The 25,989-nt window shown below is 46.5% G+C and overlaps 1 gene segment (V, D, J or C); it reads right to left on the bottom strand.

Moving 5' to 3' along the window:
• Window positions 1-446: 446 nt before the first annotated feature.
• LOC115660450 lies at window positions 447-25,989 on the bottom strand. The segment is given in 3 exon segments: window positions 447-680; window positions 14,895-15,224; window positions 25,783-25,989. Coding segments are annotated over 3 exon segments (555 nt in total).

Raw genomic sequence — 25,989 nt, 5'->3', positions numbered from 1 at the left:
AAACTCCAGAAAGGAAGAGGGAAGAATGGACAAAGGAAGGGGTGGATAAAAGGAGGAAAAAGTAAAAATGACTCACTTTAAACTCTCAAGGAAAACAACAATAAAACACACTCAGAACTGTACCAGATTTTGGTTCTAGCACTTGTGACAGGTGTTAGCCTGTAATGGTTGAACTGCAGCCAGCAGCTCTTAGCACCTTAACTCTTCTCCCGTTCTCAGAGGCGGCTGGAGCTCAGGGAGACTAGGAAGGTGCGGAGGCTGAGCTCTGACATGGTGCTCAGTGGACTCATCCTCTAAGTCCCTTGTTACTTGGGGCTTACAACACTGGGCAGGTAGCAAATTGCTGGCATTGCCCAGGGATGGTCCCTTGGGTTCCAGTTCCTGTCCCAGACAGGTTCCTTGCTGTGATCCCACCTCTCACACACGTAGGTTCCTGTGTCAGTTGTTTGCTTTCTTCAGAGGTGTGAAACCCTCTTCCAAATATCGAGCAGCTGTGACCTAAGCCCCTTTCGCTCATTAGCTCCTTTTCCTCCAGTTCCATTGTGCTTGTGCCATTCCACGTCTCTGGGGTTTGGGTTTTCTGGGGTCCTGAATCTCCACTCCCTTGTGAGATCTGACCCTTCCGAATCCCTGATCTTGGCTGGACTCTGATTGAACACGAGGTCTGTAATGTCTGAATCCTGACGGAGACAGCGAGGAGAGGAAAGGCTAAACAGGCTTCCTTGGGAGAGAGGGGAAGTACCAGACCCTCTCCAAAGCTTGGGGGTGGGGGCAGATGAGCTATCCATTCTAGGAGGAGAGGTTGAAATCTGAGCATCACAGGGAAGCACACTATTGCCAACCCTTGATCTTAAAAAAACATGAATCCACCTTCCCAAAATCATGATATTTGTCTTCATGTTTTTTACCCTGTAGGGTGTCATATTTTCAAGCTTTCCTCTGCAACCATGAGGGCTAGAAACCATGTTTTTTGGAAACAAAAGCAGAGATTTGCATGTAAACCCGTGACTCTAGGAGCTGGGCCTCTTACTTCATCCTATTTCAGCTCCTTCCCATTCATGGGATGGACCAACACTAGCTCGCGTGAGCTGCATCCTGTCACAGCTGGCTGCAGGATGAACTCAATGATTTTAGTCAGTTGTACATACCTGCAAGGCTGTCATCTGTCCTTTGCACCTTAAAAGAAAAGCAGTGGCCTCCCTTAATCTCTCTGTCTCTGCCTTCCCTGGGCATTAGTTCAAAGTGCCTGTAGTTACTGATTAGCACGTTGTGATTCCCTCCGGGATGCTTTACCTTTGTTCTTTGTTGCTTTCCCCAAACTAAAATGGATCATTCAGACTGAAACACTCTCTGGGTTTTGAAAACGTGACCTAGTCCACTGTGCAGGACCCAGAGCAGGAACTCAAGTGGCTCAGAGAGCCTGGGTATGTGCTAGAAACTTTGTTACAGAAACAATGTTTTGTCTCTATCTCTCCCCCCCACCCTGTGTGTTACTGTGGCATTGCACATACCTTCTGGAGTAGGGACAGGGGATGTTAATGCATTTCCTCTGTCATCAGCCCTTTGAACTCTCCCCCCTCGGAGAGGAGCACAAATACTACTTCAACCTAGATTCTCCAGGGACTAATAGACAAAGGGTTTTTGGAGAAATAGCCTGGTTTTAAACTGGCTCAGGACCTTCTTCCAGCCAATGAGCAGGACCCCAGATCCACAGAGGACCCTAGCTCTGAGGGAAGGGTTGGAAGGGCAGGGGGCTTGTTCTGAGCTGAAGCTATGATGAACAAGGAGAGCCCTTGGGTGGGGCCAGAGCCCATGTTAGGGTTGGGTGATTGCTGGGAAGCTTATTACCATGTATGTTGGTTCTTTCATTGTTTTTAATGTTTTTCCCTGGAGTGTTTTTATTTAAGAAGAAATAGATTTGCGTAGTATGACACCCCCAGGGCACAAGCAGTGTTCCCGTCGCTCACTAGCCGGGAGACCTTTGACAATGCTTTGCTAGTGAACAGTGACTAGCTGCTCTGTTCACTCTCAGCCACCAGCATCCAAAATGAGGCCCAGCTGAATCCACGAATGCTACACCCAGCTAGTCATGAATAGACACAGGGCGGCACCCACATATCCGTCAGTCTCAGCCTTGCACCCCAGAACTGTGCATAATGTACTGCTCAGGACCTCCCATGCCTGAATGGTGTCAACTCATTAGACATCTGTCATTCCATCAAGGGATGATGAACATGCCCCAGCCTTTAACGTGCGTAGAGATCCCCCAAACACTCCAGTCAAAAGCAAACTGGCTTAGAAAAAGAATGAAACAAGCTTATTAACCAGAAAGAGATTTTAAGTGAGAGCGGCATAAAAGTCAGCACTGGTTAGAAAAGAAGAGAAAAGATTGTGGTTGTATCCTAACTCCTCAACTTTACCAAGCTGAATAAGATTTGAAAGCAAAAAGGTCTCTCTCTCCCCAAAACTTTCCGCAGGCCATACTAACTGGAAGGCTTTCCGGCCAAGTCCCCTTCCTCCCCAGTCCCCTCCCACGCACACTTCAGTGATGGTTCCTTGTCTTTCACACACTCCTGCCACCATGTGTTGAGATAGGGAGGACAGGGTGTGGGGAAGCCATTGTCTCTTATTTTATGCCCTTCTTTCTGTGAGGATTACCTGCACCCCAACAAGGAGAGGAGACAATCAGCCTGTGGTTTATGGGAGATTTGAAGCATCTTCCAGGTGAACTGTAAATCTTTTGTTCACACTATCTTTGTACGTGAGGGATGATATGCAAATCTTTTGTTTACAGTCCCCGCTGCTGGCAAATGGTTGCTTCAATAGCTAATAGTTTTCTAACACCTGTGGTCAGTCCTTTGTTGATGCTGGGAAGCTAGTCTGTGAGTGTTCCCCAGAATTACAACATGTTTCAGTAACAAACATATAGCAAAAGTTGTATAATGCCATATCCAATACTGATGCACACATTTAACAGGACAATTATGCTCAGCACATTATGAGTTTTCAACTGATATCTCACAAGGCATACTTTGTACAAAATATATCAGAACCCTATAAATGTGGTGAACATGGGGTATAGGGTCTCACACAGGCAGTGGTGCATAGTACCTTATAAGTGTAGCAATTACACCTATTAACGTCCTCTGAAAGGAGACAAGCAGGTCTCCTTGCCCAACCTGTCTGTCGTGAGGTAATATAGTGAAGGCAGGAAATTGCACAGCCTGGAAATACCCTGGTCAGAGGGGAGAGGGCTGCAGTCTCTGCCCAAGAGGTGACACTGGGGAGCTGGCAGCCTGGGAACAGGTGCCCTTGCTGGCCACTGAAGTCTAGGTGCAGTTGCCCAAACTCTGACACTGCAGATGTTGTTGGTTGTTCTCAGCAGTAAAGTAACCCCGGGCTGAACCCCGCTCTCTCCATGCTCCCCCAGCAGTGCTGTGTCTAGCTAATTCTTCTCTTTGGGAATTTCTACAGGCTGATTCTGTCTTCTGCAGCTTGGTTTCCTGTTGCCTTTTACAGCATCCTGTGCCCCTTCCAATTTCTCTCGGCAGGGCTGCACACTGTGAAAAATTGAACCCAAATCACGGGGCAGAGCAAACTTTTGCTGCTAAACTTCTAAAGCTTCCTTTCTTCTCAGTGGGATCCTGCATGAACTCAACTTTCCCAAAGCTTAATGGGATCAGGCCATCCCTGTGCAGGGCCCTGATTCTCTTCCCCCACGTTACGAGTAATCCCCATGCAACTTGTGTCCCAGGGACTATGGGTAAAGACGAAGCACACTGCTCACAGGTACAGTGTGTGTGGGGGGATTTTAATGCTAAAGAAGAGAAAAATGATGCACAGCCCTAGTTTAGGTTTTTCGTAAGCTCAGCATTAGCTAGGCTCTTCGTCCCATTTTATCTGCCCACCCAAAGCTCATGGGGGCTGGGGCTGGATGGGCTGGTTCTGGGTTTGGCCTCTCTGTACCCAATGCTGACATGCTGCCTGCACGCTCCAGAAGGAGCTGGCCGCAGCAGTATGAAATCTGCAGTTATGATCACAGATTCCCTGAAGTGAGCCACCTGCCGCCGCGTCCAGGCGATAAGTTACAGGTGCCCAGACAAAGCTGGCCCCCCTCAGACAGACTAAGTTTTGCATATTCAGTGACTGACCCATAAAGGAGAGAGTTTGCTCTGTTGAACGAGAACAGCGCCGCACCCCCATGGGTAGATAAGCAATGCCCTGGAATGCAAGGGGTCAAACTTGGGAAGGGAGGAAAATAACTGGTTACATTCTCAAGGGATCAACAGCCTCAGGCTAAGCCAGGACCCTTCTTACCCCATGGCCTGATGCATCTAAATGCTGTGACAGGGTCCCTGGATGCTGCAGTGCTCAGGGGTAGCAGGTTGGAAATCCCTCAGCTTCTTCAGTCATGTTTTCCTGAATTCAGGGTGAAGGGGGGAATGGTGTGATGCTTTTTTAGTGGAAACTTAGAGGCTGGAGCACAGTTCTGCAGCAAGGCGAGGGCAGGGCTGGAGTCTGTGACTATAGAAGCAGGGGATAGACAGGGACCTGGACACAGCCGTGGTAACCTTGGAGATATTTTTTGGTCTGGGTGGGGGAGAGGTTGAAATTAATGGGAGCAGGATCTGGCCCAATATCTGTACAGAGTACAAGTTAATATAATCCTTGTGCCATGGGACCTGGCATCTGTGAAGCCACTTAAAATCATAGAATATTAGGGTTGGAAGAGACCTCAGGAGGTCATCTAGTCCAATCCTCTGCTCAAAGCAGGACCAACACCAACTAAATCATCCCAGCCAGGGTTTTGTAAAGCCTGACCTTAAAAACCTCTAAGGATGGAGATCCCACCACCTCCCTAGGTAACCCATTCCAGTGCTTCACCACCCTCCTAGTGAAATAGTGTTTCCTAATATCCAACCTAGACCTTCCCCACTGCAACTTGAGACCATTGCTCCTTGTTCTGTCACCTGCCACCACTGAGAACAGCCAAGCTCCCTCCTCAAACACTGAACTAGCAGAAATCTTTCTGGTTAGGATGCAGAAAGAATGGGATGGTGAATAATACAAAAAAAAAATTATAATACTTTTATATACAGCCATGCTGCAGCCTCATCTGGAATATCATTTCAGTCTGGCTCACCTGCTCTCAAAAACAATATTGTAGAGTTCAGAGAATAGCGATGAGGGAGATCAAGGTCATTGAAAAACTCTACTAGGAAGAGAAATGGAGAAGACTGGGATTGTTTACCTTAGAAAGGTGATTGAACAGGAGGGAACATGTAAAATACTAATTGGTCTAGAGAAGGTAGGTTGGAAAGTTCTGTTCTCCCTGTCATGCAACATGAGAATAAGGGGAGATTCAACTGAATTGGAAGGTGGGAAATTCAAACTGAGAAAAGGAAATACTCTAACCTAATGTGTGATTAAACAGTGGAACTCACTGCCACAAGAAATCGGTGCGAGCAAGAGCACAGAAAGATTAAAAAAGGACTGTGTATTTATAAGGACATCAAGAATAGGCAGAGTTATCAGAATTGTATTAAAACACTTTGGAAGTGCATAGCCTTAGCCTCGGGTGTAAGACAATCTAACTATTAGAGCAGCATGTGTAAAACAATTAATAAACCCAGTTATAAAAACATGGTCCTTTATAGAGGCTTCAATCCTGCAAACGCTTAGCATGTGCTTAACTGTGCGCCAGTTGACTTCAGCAAGGGGGTGTCTGAACCCACGGAACAGCAATTCCCAGCAGATGTTTCCATTTTCTCTTTGACTGACAAGCAGCTGAACCAATTATAGGGAAGAGTTTTTGGCCCCCGTTCTGAGCATGTTTACTTCAAGGGTTCCATGAGCCGCTAAAGTGATTGCTAGGTAGCACAAAGGGGAATCTTTAGGTGACAGAAATGTTCATCTCCTATTTTGCTATGGCTCAGAAGCCACTGAGACTGCCTCAGCCATCAGCAATCACCGGGTTCTGCTGCCTCAAAGAGGGGTGTCAGAGAGGAGTCTCCTTATATTGAACACCTGTGAACCTCCATTCAGTTCAAGGTTTATTTGCAGGTGCAGAATCTGGCAGGCAGGATGATCAACACGGTGTTGGGGGGATGCCTTGGTACCAGGTGTCTGAGATCTCCATCTCCAGATGTACGCTGTAACAGCTGATCCTCATATTGTGTGATTGACAGCAGCTGTGGGGAAAAATCACTCAGTAAGTTAGAACCTAAAGAATACGCCTGCAGTACGTGCATCACACTTGTCCAAGTGCTGCACTAGCCCCGTGCATGCCAGCCAGCCAGAGATAAACAGGGCACGTTGGACAGACACAGCGATAGGAAATGGTCATCGGTGCTGTGAAAGGGAGACCTGAGAGGTAAAGACCTTCAGGAACCTAAACTCTGTGCTTCTAATTCTGAAATGCAGTGATTTAGTGTTAGACACAAACTAGAACAGCCAGGCCAAGAAAACAGTCTCAGCCAGGTCTGAAACAGCTTTTCGATTTCAACGCACTGGGACTGGGAGGTTGCCCAGAAGGAAAAGGCAGAAGGACCTCATGTGTAACTTGAACTCTGTGGCTGACACTACACAGTGACTGCATTGCAGACATTTCACTCACCCCTCTTTTCTGAAATCACGCACTCTGTAACAATAATCACAGCCAAGATTACAACAAGGGCCCCGAGAACCATCCGGATGATGAAAACAACATGGGAGGCATTGCTCCTTTTATCTGAAATCAAGAAAAACTTGTCATTGTGGGATGCAGGGATGGAGAGAGGGACAGATTTGCCTCTAAAGGAGGGACAGAGGCTGATGGATAAATAAAGGGACGGCAGAGACAGTATAAAGATGAAAAACTGTTTCTCCCCCCACTTAATATTCCACTCCCTTCTGTGTCACAGGCAGTTTCCTTGGCCTCCCTTTTTCCCAGCAGGTTCCTCTTCCTATGCCAGCTGCTGGGAGCTGTGGGGTCACCGGGCCGGGTTCAGCCCTCTCCTGGGGAACCTTCCCATGAGGCCAGCCAGCCCGCTGACTCTGCTGCAGGAGTAGGAAATCCCTAGCAGAGCAAGACACTAGAGACTTGGCCAGAGCCCTTACTGAGAGCAACATTCTGCTAACTGACCCCATCTATGGTTCCCACCCTAGACTCATGAAACCTCTCCCAATTCCCCTCATCCCAAGGGAAATGGCTTCATTAACCCTGCCCCTGCCAATCCACAGGATAAATGGGACTCCATACCTAGGCTAGGGGCATGGATCTGTCACTGGGCAGGGACTGGCTCAGTAGGGGAGGAAGGAAACCAGAAACCCTACAAGATTTATATCTCTTAACATAACAATAGAATTTACATATAGATTCATAGATTCTAGGACTGGAAGGGACCTCGAAAGGTCATCGAGTCCAGTACCCTGCTCTCATGGTAGGACCAAATACTGTCTAGACCATCCCTGATAGACATTTATCTAACCTACTCTTAAATATCTCCAGAGATGTAACAGGAGGATTCTGAAATGTACAAATTATGTAAAGCTCCTTGCCAGTGGTCACCATTACAAAATCAGAATTTACCCCAGTCAGCAGTGCTCAGACACCACACTGCATCTTCACTTTCAGGGTTCCATGAGCCTCTAGAGTGTTGTAGAATAATAGGGTTGGAAGGGACCTCAGGTGGTCAGCTAGTCCAACCCCCTGCTCAAAGCAGGACCAATCTCCAAATAGATTTTCACCCCAGTTCCCTAAATGGCCCCCTCAAAAATTGAACTCACAACCCTGGGTTTAGCAGGCCAATGCTCAAACCACTGAGTTATCCCTCCCCCTTATCACTTGCACAACCTTAATTCTGCCTCCATGTGTTATGTAGAGGCTCTCAACCTTTTTCTTTCTGAGGCCCCCCCCCCCGCCTCCCCCCAACATGCTATAAAAACTCCATGACCCACCTGTGCCACAACAACTGATTTTCTGCATATAAAAGCCAGGGCCAGTGGTAGGAAATAGCAAGCAGGGCAATTGCCTGGGGCCCGCACGAAGCTACATTGCTCAGGCTTCAGCTTCAGCCCTGGGTTTTTGCTTTAACACAGGATGTTAGGAATCATTAAAAAAGGGATAGAGAATAAGACGGAGAATATCTTATTGCCCTTGTATAAATCCATGGTACACCCACAGCTTGAATACTGCATACAGCTGTGGTCTCCTCATCTCAAAAAACCTATACTGGCATTAGAAAAGGTTCAGAGAAAGGCAACTAAAAATGATTAGGGGGTTGGAATGGGTCCCATATGAGGAGAGATTAACGAGGCTCAGACTTTTCAGCTTGAAAAATCATGAGTGGTGTGGAGAAAGTGAATGAAGAAAAATTATTTACTTGTTCCCATAATATAAAAACTAGGAGCCACCAAATGAAATTAATGGGCAGCAGGTTTAAAACAAATAAAAGGAAGTTCTTCTTCACACAGTGCACAGTCAACCTGTGGAACTCCTTGCCTGAGGAGGTTGTGAAGGCTAGGACTATAACAGGGTTTAAAGGAGAACTAGATAAATTCTTGGAGGTTAAGTCCATTAATGGCTATTAGCCAGGATGGGTAAGGAATGGTGTCCCTAGCCTCTGTTTGTCAGAGGATGGAGATGGATTGCAGGAGAGAGATCACTTGATCATTGCCTATTAGGTTCACTCCCTCTGGGGCATCTGGCATTGGCCACTATCAGCAGACAGGATAATGGGCTGGATGGACCTTTGGCCTGACCCAGTAGGGCTGTTCTTATGCTTCCTGATGCTTGGAACTGGCACCAGATTGCAGCACTAACTAGAACCTTCACTGCCTCCACAAAACAGTAATTCTGTTGACAACTGCTGAACATCTGTATTTACACAAGCATCAAGTTCAGCTGTGGGTGTCAGTTAAATGCTTTAAAAAACCCCACTCTAAATGCTGCACTGCACACACAATTCCCCTTCTTGGGAGAGGATGAGAGAGAGAAAGGACCACACCTGGCAGGTGCTAGTCACATTGTTTGATGCATGGCTCGAAGCTGCTCAAGCCCATATTTTTTTTAGAAGGTATTTACATGTTGCAGTGCTGAGTGGAGCAGCCAAAATTTCATTTTCAAAAATGATTTAGTGCCCCATTGACTTCCAATGAGAGAAGCTCCTAAGTCACTTAGGCCTTCCAGTGCTGAGTGAAGCAATGCCTAAATACCTTTGTAAATCTGGGCCTCAGATACTATGATGATCAGGGGCAGTAAAAGAATCAATGTAGAAAAGAGGAACAGATTCTCCGGTGCACCGAGTGTTGCTCCAGATGCCTTATGCCCTGCCCTGCCCAGTCTTTGGGGGCTGTCATAACGAAGCTCAGTCCTGGGCATAACATAGAGCAGCTTAAAGGAATCCTTGCCAGTGATTGTCTCTGGTTCTGTGTCTCAGGCAGTGCTTAATTTGTAGTGAAAGAGGTGCCAGGGCTCAAGCAATGTTTTTTTTACATTCATAATTGATGCAGCAAGCCCAGGAGTGCCGGGGCTATGGATTGCCAAGCCTGGCAAGCCCTGGCACAGACTAAGCACTGTTCTCAGCACGGCTTTCCCTGCTCCTGCTCCTTCGCTCTGTAGGAAGCTGATAGTATCTGGATCTCATAGAATAAAACACGTATGAGGCTGCTGATACTTACTGATGGTCACCAGGGTTCCAGCTCCTGACACAGACAGGTTCCTTGCTGTGATCCCCACCTCACACACACAGGTTCCTGTATTAGATGAATTCACATTCTTCAAAGTGAGAGAGGCAAACCCATTGTCCAAATGCAGGGTTGTGATCACCTCGCTCTCATTCACCAGCTCTTGCTTAAGTCCCTTGGTCCCATAGTTATACCATCGCACATACATGGTGCTGTGGTTATTGACTGTCTTGAATGTACAATTCATGGTAAGTTGTGAGCCTTCTAAATCACTAACACTGGCCAGGGCTGCTGAGAATAGTTCTTTAGTTGTAGGCATGGAGACTTCTCAGGTATTCGTATTGTCCCCTCAGTCCCAGCAGCTCCTTCTGGTCCCTCTGAGGTTCCCACTTAGAGGTCAGTCATCACTCTGAGTCTGAGAAATGGGGGATGATGAACTCACAGATTCTTTGGGTCCTGAACTCCCTGTGGGGGGACGTACCCAGATACTATGGGTAGGCTTGTGGATGAGACTAAGGAGAAACGTGGAGTAGAGGTGGCAGATTAGTTTCCTGACCTTAATCTGCTTTTGTTGTCTGCTCAGGATGAGACATATCCCTGTGTCTGAGTTTGACAGATGGAAGCAGTATAGATTGAAAACACTGACCACCAAAGTGAATGTCTCTTTGATCAATGGGAATGTTGGGAATTAAAGGATATAGGAGAATTTGGTGGTTTTGTATGAGGTTTGGCAGCTCTCTGAATATCAATGGGTGCAGAAACATTTAAAACATTTACGTCTCTTTATCCCAGAAAAACGGGAACATTTCATTTTTTCAAGAGACCCACACAGATGCTGGCAACTGAATCGATGTCTTGCTGATTGGAGAGGGGAGACTTTTCGGATCGGATGAAGGATAGGATGAAGTCTGATTCGATGGCTATTCAGGAAGTTGTTCCAGGCTGTTTATTGATGGTTTGAGCTACTTAGAGCAATCTCATCTGTTTTTGATTCATGTCTATTCTCCTACTATAGGGAAAGACTGGGTGTATTGTGTTTCAGAGAGCTTGGAGGTTCTTTTGATAAATTGTTTGACAACTGATATTTTAATTTTGGGGGGTGATTTTAATTTCTCTCTTAATGAGAGATTAGGTAGGTATCATCTGGAACTACATCCACTGAGTGCTCAGGAATTCTCTATGGCCTGTTTGGACCATTTTTCTGGTTTTACTCATCACTTGTCTCATTTGCTGTCTAGTTGTATTGTCCCTACTGGGATTTCAGATCATGGTTTGGTCTTATTTGTGTTGTTTCTTCCTTCTGTGCCAGACCACTGTCCATACTTACATTTTAACACTCGCCTTTTACAAGATGTGCACTTTCAGCAGCCTGGGTTGCCTCAAAGAATGTTTCCCCTCCTTGTGGCAATGGTGGGAGGTGGGTAAAATTAATATTTAAATGTTTTTGTCAGCAAAACATGCAGCAGACAACCCTGGGCCTTTGCCAGAGTATGGAGGAGTCAGGGTTGGAGATCATGGAACTGGAAAAAGCCTTTCGTGGCAGTAATGATGCTGGATTGCAAGAGCTTGAAATACAAAAACCAGCTTTTGTGGGACCTGTTTAATAGCCAAGTTCAGGGTGCACTGTAAGGAGCCCAAGTTCAGGGCCTTTCTCAAGTGGATGCACCTGCTCAGTTTTTCTTAAGCCTGGAAAAGGAACATGTTGGACAGAAGATGATTGGCCACCTCAAGACGTCAATGGGCAGAGAGGTTTCAGATCCTGTGGGGATTGGGAACTTTGCTGTGACTTCTTTTTTCTCAAACCTGTATGCAGCAGAGGCAGTGTCCATCTGAGACTTGATGGTTCCTGAAGTCTCTTCCTAGGATCTCAATGTTGGATGTGGACAGACTTGAGCACAACCTGACCCTCTCACAATTGACTTCTGCCCTAAATGGCTTTGCTCCAGGGAAGGCACCTGGTACTGATGGTTTGGTGGTTGAGTTTTATAAGGCCTTTTGGACTCTTCTTGGGCCTGACTTACTCCAGGTATTTCAAGAGAGCATCAAAGAAAAGATACTGCCAATCAGTTCTCATCAAGTGATTCTTACCCTCTTGCCTAAGAAGGGGGACATGGGGGAGGTGGAATAATTGTGGATCTGTGTCCTTGCTTTGCTTAGACCATAAACTTTTTTCAAAGGCCTTGACAAATAAATGAAAACTGTGATTGGTTTGGTCATGCACCCTTATCAGACCTATTGCATCACCAGCAGGTCCATTTTTGATAACCTTTTCCTATTGCTAGATGTAATTTCAGCCTCAAAAATGTATGATTTGCACATTGGGATGATTTTTCCCTTGATCAAGAGAAGGCTTTTGACCAGGGGTGGCTCTAGGTATTTTGTTGCCCCAAGCATGGCAGGCAGGCTGCCTTCGGCAGCTTGCCTGTGGGAGATCCCTGGTCCTGCGAATTCGGCGGCATGCCTGCAGGAGGTCTGCCAAAGTTGCGGGACCAGCGGACCCTCCGCAGGCATGCTGCCAAAGGCAACCTGCCTGCCGCCCTCACAGCGACCGGCAGAGCACCCCCTGTGGCTTGCCGCCCCAAGCATGCGCTTGGCGTGCTGGTGCTTGGAGCCACCCCTGCTTTTCATCATGTAGATCATGGATATTTGTTTCATATCCTTTGTGCTTTTGGTTTTGAGCCCACATTAGTCTCCTGAATTCAGGTACAGTAGAACCTGAGGGTTATGGACACCTGAGTTATGAACTGACCAGTCAACCACTTACCTCCTTTGGAACCGGAAGTACGCAATCAGGCAGCTAATTTGAGATGGGTCTCATGGATACCTTGGCTGTCAAGCTCAGTTTTCATTCAGTTCACTGGGTTTCTCAATTTTTGTCAGAGATGGAATCAGCCCTTCCTAGGGGTGGGACTGCCCATCTGTTAGGCGCCTCCTTGAGCGAGCCGTTCCTGATGTTTCTCTTTTCTTGCGTGTTGCTCCTGCTGTGGGTTGGGATTGACAAGCCTGGGAGTTTTCTTGCTTTCAGCGAGTCTTCTGAATTTAGTTTTAATAGCTCAGGACATAAGTCATCCTATATGCCCGCGGTAAAGATTCATTATTTTAAAATGCTTGTTGATTAATCCCATTTTGGTATGGAGAAGACAGCTTCTGGTTGTATACTGTATCCATCCAGCCTGGTGAACTGGCCACAAGCTTCCAATTGCAAAGAGGATGGGTGACCTCCAATGGAGAATTCTTCACAGGTCTATTGCCATACATGTATTTATGCATCATTTGACCTTGTAGGCGTCCGTGTCACATCCTTATTGTAACACAGAGGTAACTGTTTTTCGTGTTTCTGTCTTGTTCCAAGGTACAGCCATTATCTGTATTACTTTAGGGTATTTTTCAGTCGTTGGCTCTTGATTTTTCTTTTACGGTGTTTAATTTTACTGTTAAATACAGGTTCACAAGTAAATCGGTGGTATGCCTTGCAAACTGTATTTTGGCTCAAGCAAAGATGGCCATTTTAAAAAGTAGATGATGATGTAAATTATTTGATACTGGGGTTGCCAATATTCTTTGTTTCTTTAGATTTTTAGTGGTTTTACACCTTTATTGGGAGTTTAGCTAATATTAGCAATTTGGACCAGTTTATTCAGTAGTGGGCTATTGGAAATGCATTTTGTACTAAGTTATTTTTGAATTCATAATTCATTTTCCCATTTTACTGTATTTCTGCACTGATTGTATTGAAAATGTTTTAAAGGTCAAAGTCTCTGTCTTTCCTCATCCTGCTGGTCTGTCCATGGAAATCAGGCAGGAAACGCCAGGTGAGGATCATGATGCAGCTGTTATTTTGGGCTGGGCTCTGCTTATAGGATAGGGAAAGTGTGTCAACAATTCTTTAGCACAGATTTTACCAGTGGAAACCTAAGTACCCCCAGGCTAGCTGGCAGCTGAGCAGGAGCTTTGAGGATCACAGTGGCACCTAATGGATGGACTAGGGCCTAAATCTCTTTGTGGATGTAGCCTTTAATCTCTCTCTCACTTCCCAATCTACCGTTAGTACCTCTGTCCATTTCTCCCGCCCTTTGTCTATTGACTTGCCTATTTCGATGGTAAACTCTTTGGCACGAGGACTCTCACTACGCACAGCGGAGCTGATGGCAAATTATCTGGAAAGACTTAGATTTGTTGGGAAAAGCCAAGGCATTGAAGCAAAAGGTTTCACCGAATCTATTACCAATTCATCTAAATGTTCACTGCGCTCTGTGCGCACCCCTACCCCCCTTACCTCCATCCCAGGTTCCTCTTTTCTCCCCCTATGCCAGGAGTTTTGTTTGCACCACCATTCCATCCGTACCCCCATTCCAGAGTCACCCATGCCCAACCCCGAAGACATGGGCTCTGTGACTGCCCTTCGGCCCTTCCTCCACCATTATTATTTCTCCTCTTTCTGGCTGGGAGATAAATCATTCAGGGTGGCAACATGTTACACTCCACTGGGGGGTGAGCAGAGATGAGACAGGAATGTTGTTCTACTGGAAAGTGTTAATTGGTGCCATCAATTTAGGGTGTCCAGATGTCTGGACTTTATAGGGACAGTTCCGCTATTTGGGGCTTTGTCTTATATTGGTGCTTATTACCTCCCATCCCACTCCATCCCAATTTTTCACACTTGCTATCTGGTCACTCTACATCAACTAATTCTTTGATCTAGACAGTAACAGAGGTGGCTTTGCTGGAAGCTGTTGGTCTGCTAAGCAGAGCAGGGGCTCCATGTGTCCCCCACTACTTCTCTTTGGGTTGTCTGATTTCCCCAATATCAATAGAGTTCTGCCCACTGATGCCTCTATTTCTTGAAATTTTGGAAGTGATTGCATGTTGCGTGCAAAAGTTATTGCATTATAGACAAAGAGAGATGCCATCAACTTGAATGAAGGTCTCACAGGATCACCCAGTTAGAAACCTCCCCTCACCCCATCTCAAAACAGTTTTTGAATATCTGGGGCTTGACCCTGCATTCCTTGTGCAGCCAAACCCCCCACAGAAATCAGTGGAATGCAGGATCAGGACCATTGTACGCACCACAGAATGTCCCCCAGTTCTGCCCACAGCTCTGCTCTTTACGCTTTGTGCTGCTCCACCTCCCCCAGCACCACCTGGCCCAGCTCCCTGGAACCAGCCCAGTGTCCTGAGCTCCCCGAAGGGTTTTGTAGAACAGAGAAGGAAATGCTGGTATTTACCTTCAATGGTCACTTGGGTTCCGGTCCCAGGATATATCACATCTTTGCTCCCAACCCTACACACGTAGGTTCCAGAATCAGTGACGCTGGCTTTCTTCACAGTGAGGGAAAGAGACCTCTTTTCTTTATCTGCTGATGTGATTCGATCTGTTCCATTGGACACCTTTTCTGTTACATTGTTTCTGATTTTATTCCATTCAACAAACCACCTGGTTGAATTATTGCTTGTGTTGAATGTACACTTGATGGTGAACTCTGACCCTTCCATTGCACGGATAGAAAGAGGTGTCTGATTAACCACAATGACAGCAGCAGTATTTTCTGTGGCTCCTGAAAGACAAAGTTCAGTGTCACTATTTGAAATTATTGCAACAGGAGGAAGAATTAAATCAAACAAAATTGTTTGCAAATGATCCACTGCAGACTGTTTCCATTTCTCTAAAAGTGCACGAGCAGGAACTCTCTGCTGAAGGTCATGGCATGAAGTTCAGAGCGGTGAGTGGGGAGGGCTCAGACTGGGCAGTTTGCACAGGCCCTCCTGGCACTGTTAGCTGACCTGCCCCACTGGCTCCAGCCTGCCATACGGGTTCCATGGGGCCTCTCCCTAAGTGCCAGCCAGAGAGCACTGGGTGGCTCCTAGGGATCTAGAGAGAAGCCCAGATGCAGGGAATTGGGCCTGCAGGCCCCACAGTGGAGTGTTTGCTCCAGAGAGGCAAATCTCAACAACAATGGGCCAAACAAAGAATTGGGGGGGAGGGTTCAAAGAAGGGAGACAAAGATGAGAGACACAAGACAAAAAGCAGGTGATGGCGGGGAGAAGATTGAGGAAACAGAGAGCTGGGAGTGGAAAAGAGAGGATGGGAGAGAGAGAGTGTGTGCAAAGCAGGGGAGAGGGCAGGACCGGCGCTAGGAGTTTGAGCGCCCTAGGCGCACGGCAATTTCGCCGCCCCGCCCGCTGGTCTCGTGGCTCCGGTGGAGCTGCCGCAGTGATGCCTGCGGAGGGTCCGGTGCTCCGCGGCTCCGGTGGAGCTGCCGCAGTCGTGCCTGCGGGCGGTCCACCGGAGCCGTGCGAGCAGCCGACCGTCCGCAAGCACGATAGCGGCAGCTCCACCGGAGCCGCGGACTAGCAGACCCTCCGCAGGCACCACTGCGGCAGCTCCACCGGAGCCGCCTGCCGCCCCCTTCTGGGCAAAACGGCGCCCACCAATTATTCTGGTGCCCTAGGCGATTGCCTAGGCTGCCTAAATGGTAGCGCTGGCCCTGGGAAAGGGATAGAAAGATGTAGGGGGCCTAAGGAAAGGGGAAGTAAAATACACATGAGGCGAACTGAGGCAGCCGCCTCAGGTGCCAGAGAGGGCGCGAGGGCGCCACTAGGATCCAGAGTGTAGAAAATTGTGTCTGCTGCTGGTGCATCTGTATTCTCTCTGCTCTGGATGCACAGAGATGGTGGAGTGCTGCGCTGGAAGAAGGAGGGCCCAGGAGACATAACAGGCAGGCAGAAGAAAAGAGAATAACAGAAAGCAGCTGGAGCTGCAGGGAGAGAGAGAAGGAGAAGCCTCTTATGTAGCACCCCCAGGAGCCTGGACTGATTCACACCAGCTTCTCAGGGAGCTTCCTGTTTCCTGATGCTTTCCTGAACCCGCTTGAGGAGAACAGGCAGTCAACTGAAGTAGTAGGAGCCAGTTAGGCCCTTAAGATGCTGATATCTTCCCTCACTCAGGCCCTGCTACCAGCCTGCTTATTTGTCCTCTTCAACTGAGTGTTGAGAGCCACTATAGCTGGCACAGAACAGCAGTCATGAGTGAAAGAAGAAAACGCCCCTCTGGGGCAGCATACAGAAAAAGAAAGCAAGCAAAGGAAACTTTTCTATCTAAGCAGGAAGGAGCTCTCCTGAGATACACAGACACAAATGTTCATGGTGAGCCTTCCGGCCCCAGTGAGGATGTGAGTGGTGAGGAGATGCCTGATCTTCCAGTTAGTCAGAATGCAGGTGACCCGACAGCTACTGCAGCAACCACATCGCCATCTCAAATGGATGTAACCATGCACATTCCTGAAGAAAATTGTAGCTCAGAGAAGAGTGTGGTGGAGGCACAAGAAACAGCTGCTGCTGAGTTTAGTTCCTTAAGAGTAGATAATCCAGGACTGTGGACCCACTTGAGCAGCAGCCTGAGGGACTTCCTTGTACTGCATGGGCCACAGCAATGAAAAACTTCACGTTCCCCAAAGACAATGAAAATAGCAGTTTCCATCCAACACAGTACTGGTGTGAAATCCCCAATGTTGACAAAGCGGAGAGGCTATGACTTATGTACTCAAAAACCCAGAATGCTGCATACAAAGAGCAGGATGATGTATTCCTGTCTTACAGTGCTGATGAAATAGTTTCTATTCCATCAGTAACTAGGTGGGATGTAAATTAGCAATGTTACAGGTAAACTTTTTTTATTCTGCAGGACTGGATAACTTGCACCCAAGAGCATTAAAAGAATTGGCCAAGGAGCTTGCAGAACCATTTTGTTTTTAATAACTCTTGGCACAATGGGGATGTTCCAGAGAACAGGGAAAAAAAGCTACTGTTGTGCCAGTATTTTAAAACGGTAAACGGGTGACCTGAAAAACTATCAGCTGGTAAATCTGACTTTAATCCCAGACAAACAAACTTGATATAGTTTTTTGATGATGAATTTGGTTGATGAAGGTAACTGAAATGATATACTTGGGGCTTGTACACACTACCACTTATATTGGTATAACTTATGTCGCTCGGGGAGGTGACTGGGCAACCCCTGGAGCGACGCAAGTTACACCGACCTAAGCACTGGTGTGGACAGCGCTATGCTGGCAGAAGAGCTTCTCCCACAGACACAGCTGCTGCCTCTCATGGAGGTGTATTTATAGTGCCAGTGGGAGAGCGCTCTCCCGTTGGCATAGAGCATCTTCACCACACATGCTATAGTGGCGCAGCAACATCTAGAGTAGACTAACCCTTAGACTTCTGTAAGGCCTCTGATATTCTGATTTTGTATGGTGCTGTTTTTTAATCAACATAGAATATAGAATTGTAGGACTGGAAAGGACCTAGTCCAGTCCCCTGCACTCATGGCAGGGGTAAGTATTATCTAAACCATCCCTGACAGGTGTTTGTTCAACCTGCTCTTAAAAATCTCTAGTGATGGAGATCCCACAACCTCCCTAGCCAATTTATTCCAGTGCTTAACCATCCTGACAGTTAGGAAGTTTTTCCTAATATCCAACCTAAACTGCCCTTGCCACAATTTAAGCCCATTGCTTCTTGTCCTATCCTCAGAGGTTAAGGAGAACAATTTTTATCTCTCCTCCTTGTAACAATCTTTTATGTACATGAAAACTGTTATCATGTCCCCCCTCAGTCTTCTCTTGTCCAAACTACACAAACCCAATTTTTTCCAAACTTCCCTCAGAGGTCCTGTTTTGTTACTCTTCTCTAGACTTTCTCCAATTTGTCCACATCTTTCCTGAAATGTGGCACCCAGAACTGGACACAATGAGGCCTCCAGTTGAGGCCTAATCAGCATGGAGTAGAGTGAAAGAATTACTTCTCGTGTCTCGCTTATAATACTCGTGCTAATACATCCCAGAATGTTACACTTTTGACTCATATTTAATTGATAATCCACTATGACCACCAGATCCCCTTCTGCGGTGCTCCTTCCTAGGCAGTCATTTCCCATTTGTGCAACTGATTGTTCCTTCCTAAGTGTCCTTGTTGAATTTCATCCTATTTCTCCAGTTTGTCCACATCATTTTTAATTTTGATCCTATCCTCCTAAGCATTTGCAACCCCTTCGCGCTTGGTATCATCTGCAAACTTTATAAGTGTACTCTCGATGCCATTTTTTAAATCATTGATGAAGATATTGAACTGAACTGCACCCAGAACTGATCCCTGTGGGACCCCCACTCGATATGCCCTTGCACCTTGACGATGAACCACTGATAATAACTATTCTCTGGGAATGGATTTCCAATCAGTTATGCACCTGCCTTATAGTAGCTTAATCTAGGTTGTATTTCCCTGGTTTGTTTATCAGAAGGTCATGCAAGACAATATCAAAAGCCTTACTAAAGTCCAGATATACCACATCTACTGCTTCTCCCCTACTCACAATGCTTGCTAACCTGTCAAAGAAAGCTATTGGGTTGGTTTGACATGATTTGTTCTTGGCAAATCCACGCTGAATGTTACTTATCACCTTATTATCTTCTAGGTATTTGCAAATTGATTGCTTATTTGCTCCCTTATCTTTCTGGGTACTGAAGTTAAGCCGATTGGCCTGGAATTCCCCAGGTTGTCCTTATTTCCCTTTTTATAGATGGACAATAGATTTGCCCTTTTCTAGTTCTCTGGAATCTCTCCCGTCTTCCATGACTGTTTGAAGATAATCGCCAATGGCTTAGTCAGCTCCTTGAGTATTCTAGGATGTATTTCATCAGGCTCTGGTGATGTGAAGACCTCTAACTTGTCTAAGTAATTTTTAACTTGTTTTTTCCCTATTTTAGCCTCACATCCTACCTCATTTTCACTGGCATTCACTGTGAGAGACGTCTAATCACTACTAATCTTTTTGGTGAAAACTGAAACAAAAAAGTCATTTAGCACATCTACCATTTCCACACTTTCTGTTACTGTTCCCCCTTCCCCCTCCCGCCCCGTTGTTAAATAATGGGCCTACCCTGTCCTTGGTCATCTTCTTGCTTCTAATGTGATTTAGCTCAAAAAAGTTCTGGGCTTGATGCAGGAATTACTAAGTGAGATTCTGTGTCCTGTGTTATGCAGGAGGTCTGTGTAGATGTTCATAATGATCCCTGCCTGGCCTTAAAATCTATGAAACTATGACAGCCTGAAACACAGGCCGTTATTCTGCTGCACCTTGTGCAGCCAGTTATACTGTGCAAAATGTGTGTAAAATACAGCAATTCTGCTTTGTTTCCTTTGTACAGGTGCAAATGATGATACAAGATGCAGGCTGGAGGGAAGGGGTGGTCAGGTGCACAGTCTTAAATAGAGACCATCCATTTTCACTAGCATGTTAGACTCAAGGTTCTTTTCACCTTCCATTACTAACCTCTGGTTCTACAGGGAATCAATCTCAAGTCCACCAAGAGACTATAAGTCATATCCAAAATATCTGGAGATGAGAGCTTGCCTGGTCTCCCCTGTATTCTCGAGAGATTCACTGCACAGCTGTCCTCCTGCTCTGCAGATTCAGCTGTCCAGTCTTCCCTCTGAACCAGAGATACAGACTGTTTACTCAAAGAATCAATACGGAGACACTCCTGTCCCAACACCATTGTCTCTTCGACAAGCTGGTTAAGCTTATAGGGCTGTTTAAACACCCTAACAATTTTTATTCCATCTGAAATCTCCTCAAAGTTCCCCACCAGGGACTTTTTCAAAGCAAATTCAGTGGATTCATTTTCATTTGAAAGACTTTTGCCACTAGGCACCAAAACACTTTCCTCAGAAGAGAGATTGTTTACTATTAACAATGGCCCATTAAGAGTCAATGGAAACAATTGCTTTTCCCCCCACTAGGCACAGCTACTGACTTTTCACAGACCTCAAAGACTTCACCCAGAAATCCCTTTCCTTCTGCAATGTCATGCACTGCAACAGGTTCTTGTTGAGCTTTATTTATGTCCAGAACCGACTTTGGCACAACAGACAAATCACCAAACTCCTTCTGAGTTTCACATACATCCAGTATCACCTCTGGCCCATCAGGAGGCTTTTCACAAAAAACCCTTTCAGGTAAATGGCTAGACTTCATAGTCACAAAATTAGAAACACTCTCTTCCTTGTTACAAGTTTCCACTATGGGTACCATAATCCAATTATCTTCATGCTTTCCTTGTGCCCTAGCTATATCATCACCCTGATCAGACAAGGCTATCATATCTTTACCCAGCACCACACTAGCAACAGGTAAAATAGAAGCACCAGAATTGCTTGGTCTTTGGGAGCTATTTATGACATCAGTTGGATGCAACCTACCTGCAATGTTATCATCCCTAGCAGACACAAATTTAGGACCATTTCCTTCCTGGGCTTTAGTTGTATCCAGAACCAACTTTAGGTTAACTGACAGATTTTCAACTATCATAGGCTGACAGGCTGCTTCTGTCTGCTCTACAAACAGAAAAGAGCTGGAGAAACATTTCCCTCAAACAGACAAACAGTTTGGGATATCCTTTCCCTTGTCACAGCACACATGGCTGTTCACAGACCATTACTTTGAGATTGGGATAGCTCCCTTCATGCGCAAATCATTACTCCTAAGGAAATGTTCCTATGTCTCTTCACTGTTACAATTCTCCACACTGGAAACAAGTAAGGTGCAGGGATACTCACTTTCCACTAACCTGGCCTTCCCAAACTGCTGATTAGACAAAGCCATCAGCTCAGAAGGCTGCCTCTGCTCATCTAAACTTTCTTTGCCTTCCCCTCCCTTAACAGATAAACTGCTGTGTCCACAAATAGTGTCTTATTACACTGAGCTACTTTAAGCCCATCACTTTTACCTGGCTCAGGCTGACTTTCCCAAGCTTTACTAGCCAACAACTTATCACTCACCACGACTATACCCCTTCCTTCCTCAGTTAGGGCTTTAATCCAATCACCATCAATTTGCTCTAGAGAAACATCTTCCTGAGCCTTATCTAACACCAGATTCGCTTCTGAGATACCAGATAGACACTCAGAAATTTCTTCTATACATGCATTGCTTCTTTGCACAGATAAACAGCTATCTTCCTCATACAAACATTTGAAGAAACCCTCCACAGGCAAATCCTTGTCCCTAGTAGACACAGGTACAGGACTATCTCTTTCCTGTGCCTGGTTTATGTCAACCTGACTGAACAAAGCTTTAATGTCATCCCCAATGAAAAGATCCTTAGGCAATAACTTTCTTACATCAGCTATAATGTCATGTGTAACACCATTCCATTGGAGCTGGGTTCTGGCTAAAGGCACACTTACAGTAAACTCATAGAGGATTACAGTATTCACACTCTGATTTGGTAAGTAATCTTCCTCTTTGGCAAGATCTGCTTTAAAAAAGAATGATATTAGAAGCTGTAATTGGTCCTGAACAGCTTTTACCCTTGACTTTTACATTCTCTGCACAAGTTATGGGGTTACCTTCACCCAAGCTGTCAGCAAAAGCATTTACATAAAAGGTGTCAGTGTTCGGAAAAATTTGGTTACACACAGACAACTGCTTAGTCAAACAAACCAACATTGTTACAAACTGGATAGATTCTATCTCCATGCTCGCTGTTGAGAGGAGCTGGCTTTCCAGGATGATTCAGTTCCTGTTGTTCCTATGTTCGTTTAAGTTAGAGCTCAAGTCTGTCCATTTTTGCCTTAGTTTCCAGTTCCTGCAGTCGAATATCTGCCATTCTTTGTTCACGTTCAAAATGCAGGCGTTCTCTGCCAGCAGCTTCTCCTTCCATAGCAGCTATTTTTGCTTTTGTTCAAGTTCTAGCTGCTGGTTTCTCACTGCAAGTATTTTTGTTGGGTCTGCTTCCTTATCACTGACAATTCACAGAGTTTTCAGTTCCTGCTCTGGGGTCTTTATCTTAAAAGACAGTCCCCTCTGTGAGCACAATTCTTCCAGGATCAAGATCCTGATAGAAAAAACCTAGGTCACTCACAGTAACTGATTTTTAACCCTTAAACTCTCCAATATCAAAATTAATTTTTTTGACAAGTGTGTGGTTCTCATCCAAAAACCCAATTAACCTGTGGTAATGTGTATCCCAGCACGACTGCGCCACTGTGACCGGGGTCCTAGTGGAGGCCAGCTGTGGTCACTCAATTAGGGTGAACTGCAAAGAATAGGGCTCCAAACCCCCAAAAGCTGGTGGGTATTCCAATACTTAGATTCACCAACTCAGCATAAAACAGCTTCTTTATCACCTCACTGGTTACTCAGACCTTAAAGTGAACCAGCCTCAGGCCTCCATCCAGGTACCCACGTCAAATACGATGAAAATGTCTGTAAATCTTATTTCATCATAGAAAAGAAAAGGTTCTACCAATCCCGAAGGATCGGACACATTACCTCCCAGGTTAATGAATGTTTCAGATCTTACCCAAATACACGCTACAGCTAATTCTTATTAATTAAACTAAAATTTATTAAAAAACAAGAGAGTATGGTTAAAAGATCAATATACATACAGACATAAGTTCAGTCCATTGAGGTGCAGATTCACAGCAGAGATAGTTGCAAAGAGTTCCTTTAGAATTCAGTTCATATGTTATAGTCCAATGTCCAAATCTCATATTCAGGGCGTATCAGCATAACTGGGACCTCAGTCTTGCGACTCAAACTTCCCCTGATGAAGCCTAAGCAGATCTGAGATGACAGAATCAGGACTCTTTGACAAGTTGGGAGTTCCTCAGGGAACAAAAGATAATTAGGATGACTTTGAAGGAGGTCTATCACTGGCACAAATTTACATAAGGCCATTTCATTTTCCTCCACCATTCACAGATTTTTTACTATACATTTCAATGAGAGATAAATACTGAGATATCCCATGTTTACAGTTCATTTAAATCCTAGGATCTTCTTTTGACCTCTGAATTATCAGAATACAGCATGGATTGCAACTGTTGATTTCACTGTTGACCCTACTTATACATCTGTAAATACACACTAACACGATCTCCCCACATGTCTTCTGTGGGTTATTTATTTTGCAGGATGGTTAACCCTTTCTAGCCATGCATCACAGATGGTGTCTACAAAACTGTGTGAGTAGCTGCTGGCACTGGGGATCAACTGGGCTGCAGAACAATGCGGAGAGGGAACCAAGAGGCCGAAGATAGATGACTGCAAAGTCAAAGATTCTAACTGCACCTCAGGGGATGCCTCATCTCCCTGCTTCTCTTACAAGAAATTTGACCAGATAGTGGGAACCATAGCGAGTGCAGAGCTCACAGCGCTGCATGGTGATCTGCTGAGTGGGGATTGGCACTCCCCCACATCAGGAGAGACCCAGCTGCCGGGTGAAGGGCAAGAGGTGACCTGGGGTGAAGCGAGTAATTGAAAAAGGCTATGCTGCCAGAGCAGCTACAGCACCTCCTGGGTCCATTTATAATATATATGGAGAGATACCTATCTCGTAGAGCCGGAAGGGACCCTGAAAGGTCATTGAGTACTGCCCCCTGCCTTCACTAGCAGGACCAAGTACTTATGTTGCCCCAGATCCCTAAGTGGCCCGCCCCCTCAAGGAATGAACTCACAACCCTGGGTTTATCAGGCCAATGCTCAAACCACTGAGCGATTCCTGCAGAGAGGCTGTTTGGGGATGGCCCTGGGGAGCAGCGCACTGCAGAACCAGCATCACAGCAACCACCGGAACTGGAGCTGGAGACTGGAAGTTTCTGCCGCCGTGTCTGCTGAGGGCCAGTGCAGGGCCTCATTGCTGGCCTGTCTGAGAGGAACGGAGGAGTGAGGGCTGCTCTCCTGTGGAGGAGGAACTCCCAGCAGAGAGGCGGAAGGGGTGGGTGGCTGTCCAGGCTGAAGGATAGAAGAGGCCGGGTGTCATGGTGATGCCAGAGCAGGATGTGTGCTATGTCTCTAGAAGAGATGGTGCAGGATTTGAAGGACTGTGTGCACTGGGGGTAATAAATGGACCGTGTGTTGGGGTGTTTGTTATAGGTCAATACCCGATGTCTGTGATATAAACTGATCCCAAGGAGGGCGGTACTGAGGCCAGGGAGCCTGTCATGGAGTCCTTAGGGCAGTGGTGCCCAAATTGTACAGGACTGTGCGAGAGGTGGGGGGCACGGTGGGGCCAAGGCCAGCCCCCTTGGGGGTTAGGGAGGGAGCTCTCCCCAGCCACACATAGGGCCCTGGTTGCAGCCCCACTGGCAGCCCCGGTGGTGGGTCCACTCCTAGCCTCATCCCCAGCCGCAGCCCTGGTGTCAGCCCCCAACTCCCGGTTCTGCTCCTGGCTGCCGCCTTGACCACAGCCATGGCTCCACACCCAGCCACAGCTCCGACCCCAGCCTCAGTTCCCAGCCCCGACTGCAGCTTGGCTCTCCGCTCCCAGCTGCGCCTCCCAATCACGGTTCCTGGAGAGGCCCCAGACATGTTCCATTATGGGTAAGGGGGGCATGATGGAAAAAGTTTAGGGACCCATCTTAGTGCGCTGGCAAGGGAAGTGGGATGGGAACCCAAGAGTTAGCTGCCAAAGGGGGCTGGGGCAAGGTGCAATCATTCCCAGTGGGGCTACTCAGCACGAGCAGGGAGGGCAGAATCTAGGGCGACCATAAAACAGCTTCTTTACCAGCTTTGCAGCCAACATCTCCACTGATTTGTTCCCATAGACGGCAGTGGAGTTCTGCCAGCCGTGAATTCAGATCAGTCCATTGTTGTCTAAACTACGACCTGATCTGTGCTAGAAAAGCTTTGCTACTCTAACTACACCGGGAAGCCCTCCTCGAGGAGACACAGCTCAGAGCAGGGGAACAGTGCTCTTGCTTGTACAGCGTCCACCTGCTCCTTCAGCACAATAAGCTACACTGGCCACAACACTTTCCAGCTGGTATCACATCTACACTGGGGCTTTTGCTGATGCAGAACATCATAAAAATCACACTTCTCATCTCAGTGACAGGACTGTGCTGACAGGAGTTTCTAGTGCACACCTGGTATAAGAAGAAAATGCTGTAAATTGATTGTCAATGATGATGCTTAGATCAAAACTGATAACACAGTCGTTACCTCTCTATGCCCTTTAATTCCACAGAAAGGTTTGTTACGGTTCATCCCTCCTTCCCCTGAAACACTCTCTTCTCTGAAAGAGTCAAACCCCACAAACTCACCCATCCACAGAGACAGGAGAAGTGGCCAAAGCAGAAAGAGCCTTTCCAGCTGGGCTCTCATGTTCCTTAGAGAACCTTTCCCTGGGCACTGCTGCCAGGGGCTCTAATTGAGGAGGTGTCAGATCTGCTGCTAAAACAGCCAGTGCTCTTAGTTCTTGTAGCTCATTGGCTGAGGTAACCCCAGAGTTATTGCTGCACACTCTCTCC

Source organism: Gopherus evgoodei, chromosome 12 (genome assembly GCF_007399415.2).
Source record: "Gopherus evgoodei ecotype Sinaloan lineage chromosome 12, rGopEvg1_v1.p, whole genome shotgun sequence".
Taxonomy (NCBI): domain Eukaryota; kingdom Metazoa; phylum Chordata; order Testudines; family Testudinidae; genus Gopherus; species Gopherus evgoodei.
This window is presented reverse-complemented; position numbering and strand designations above follow the sequence as displayed.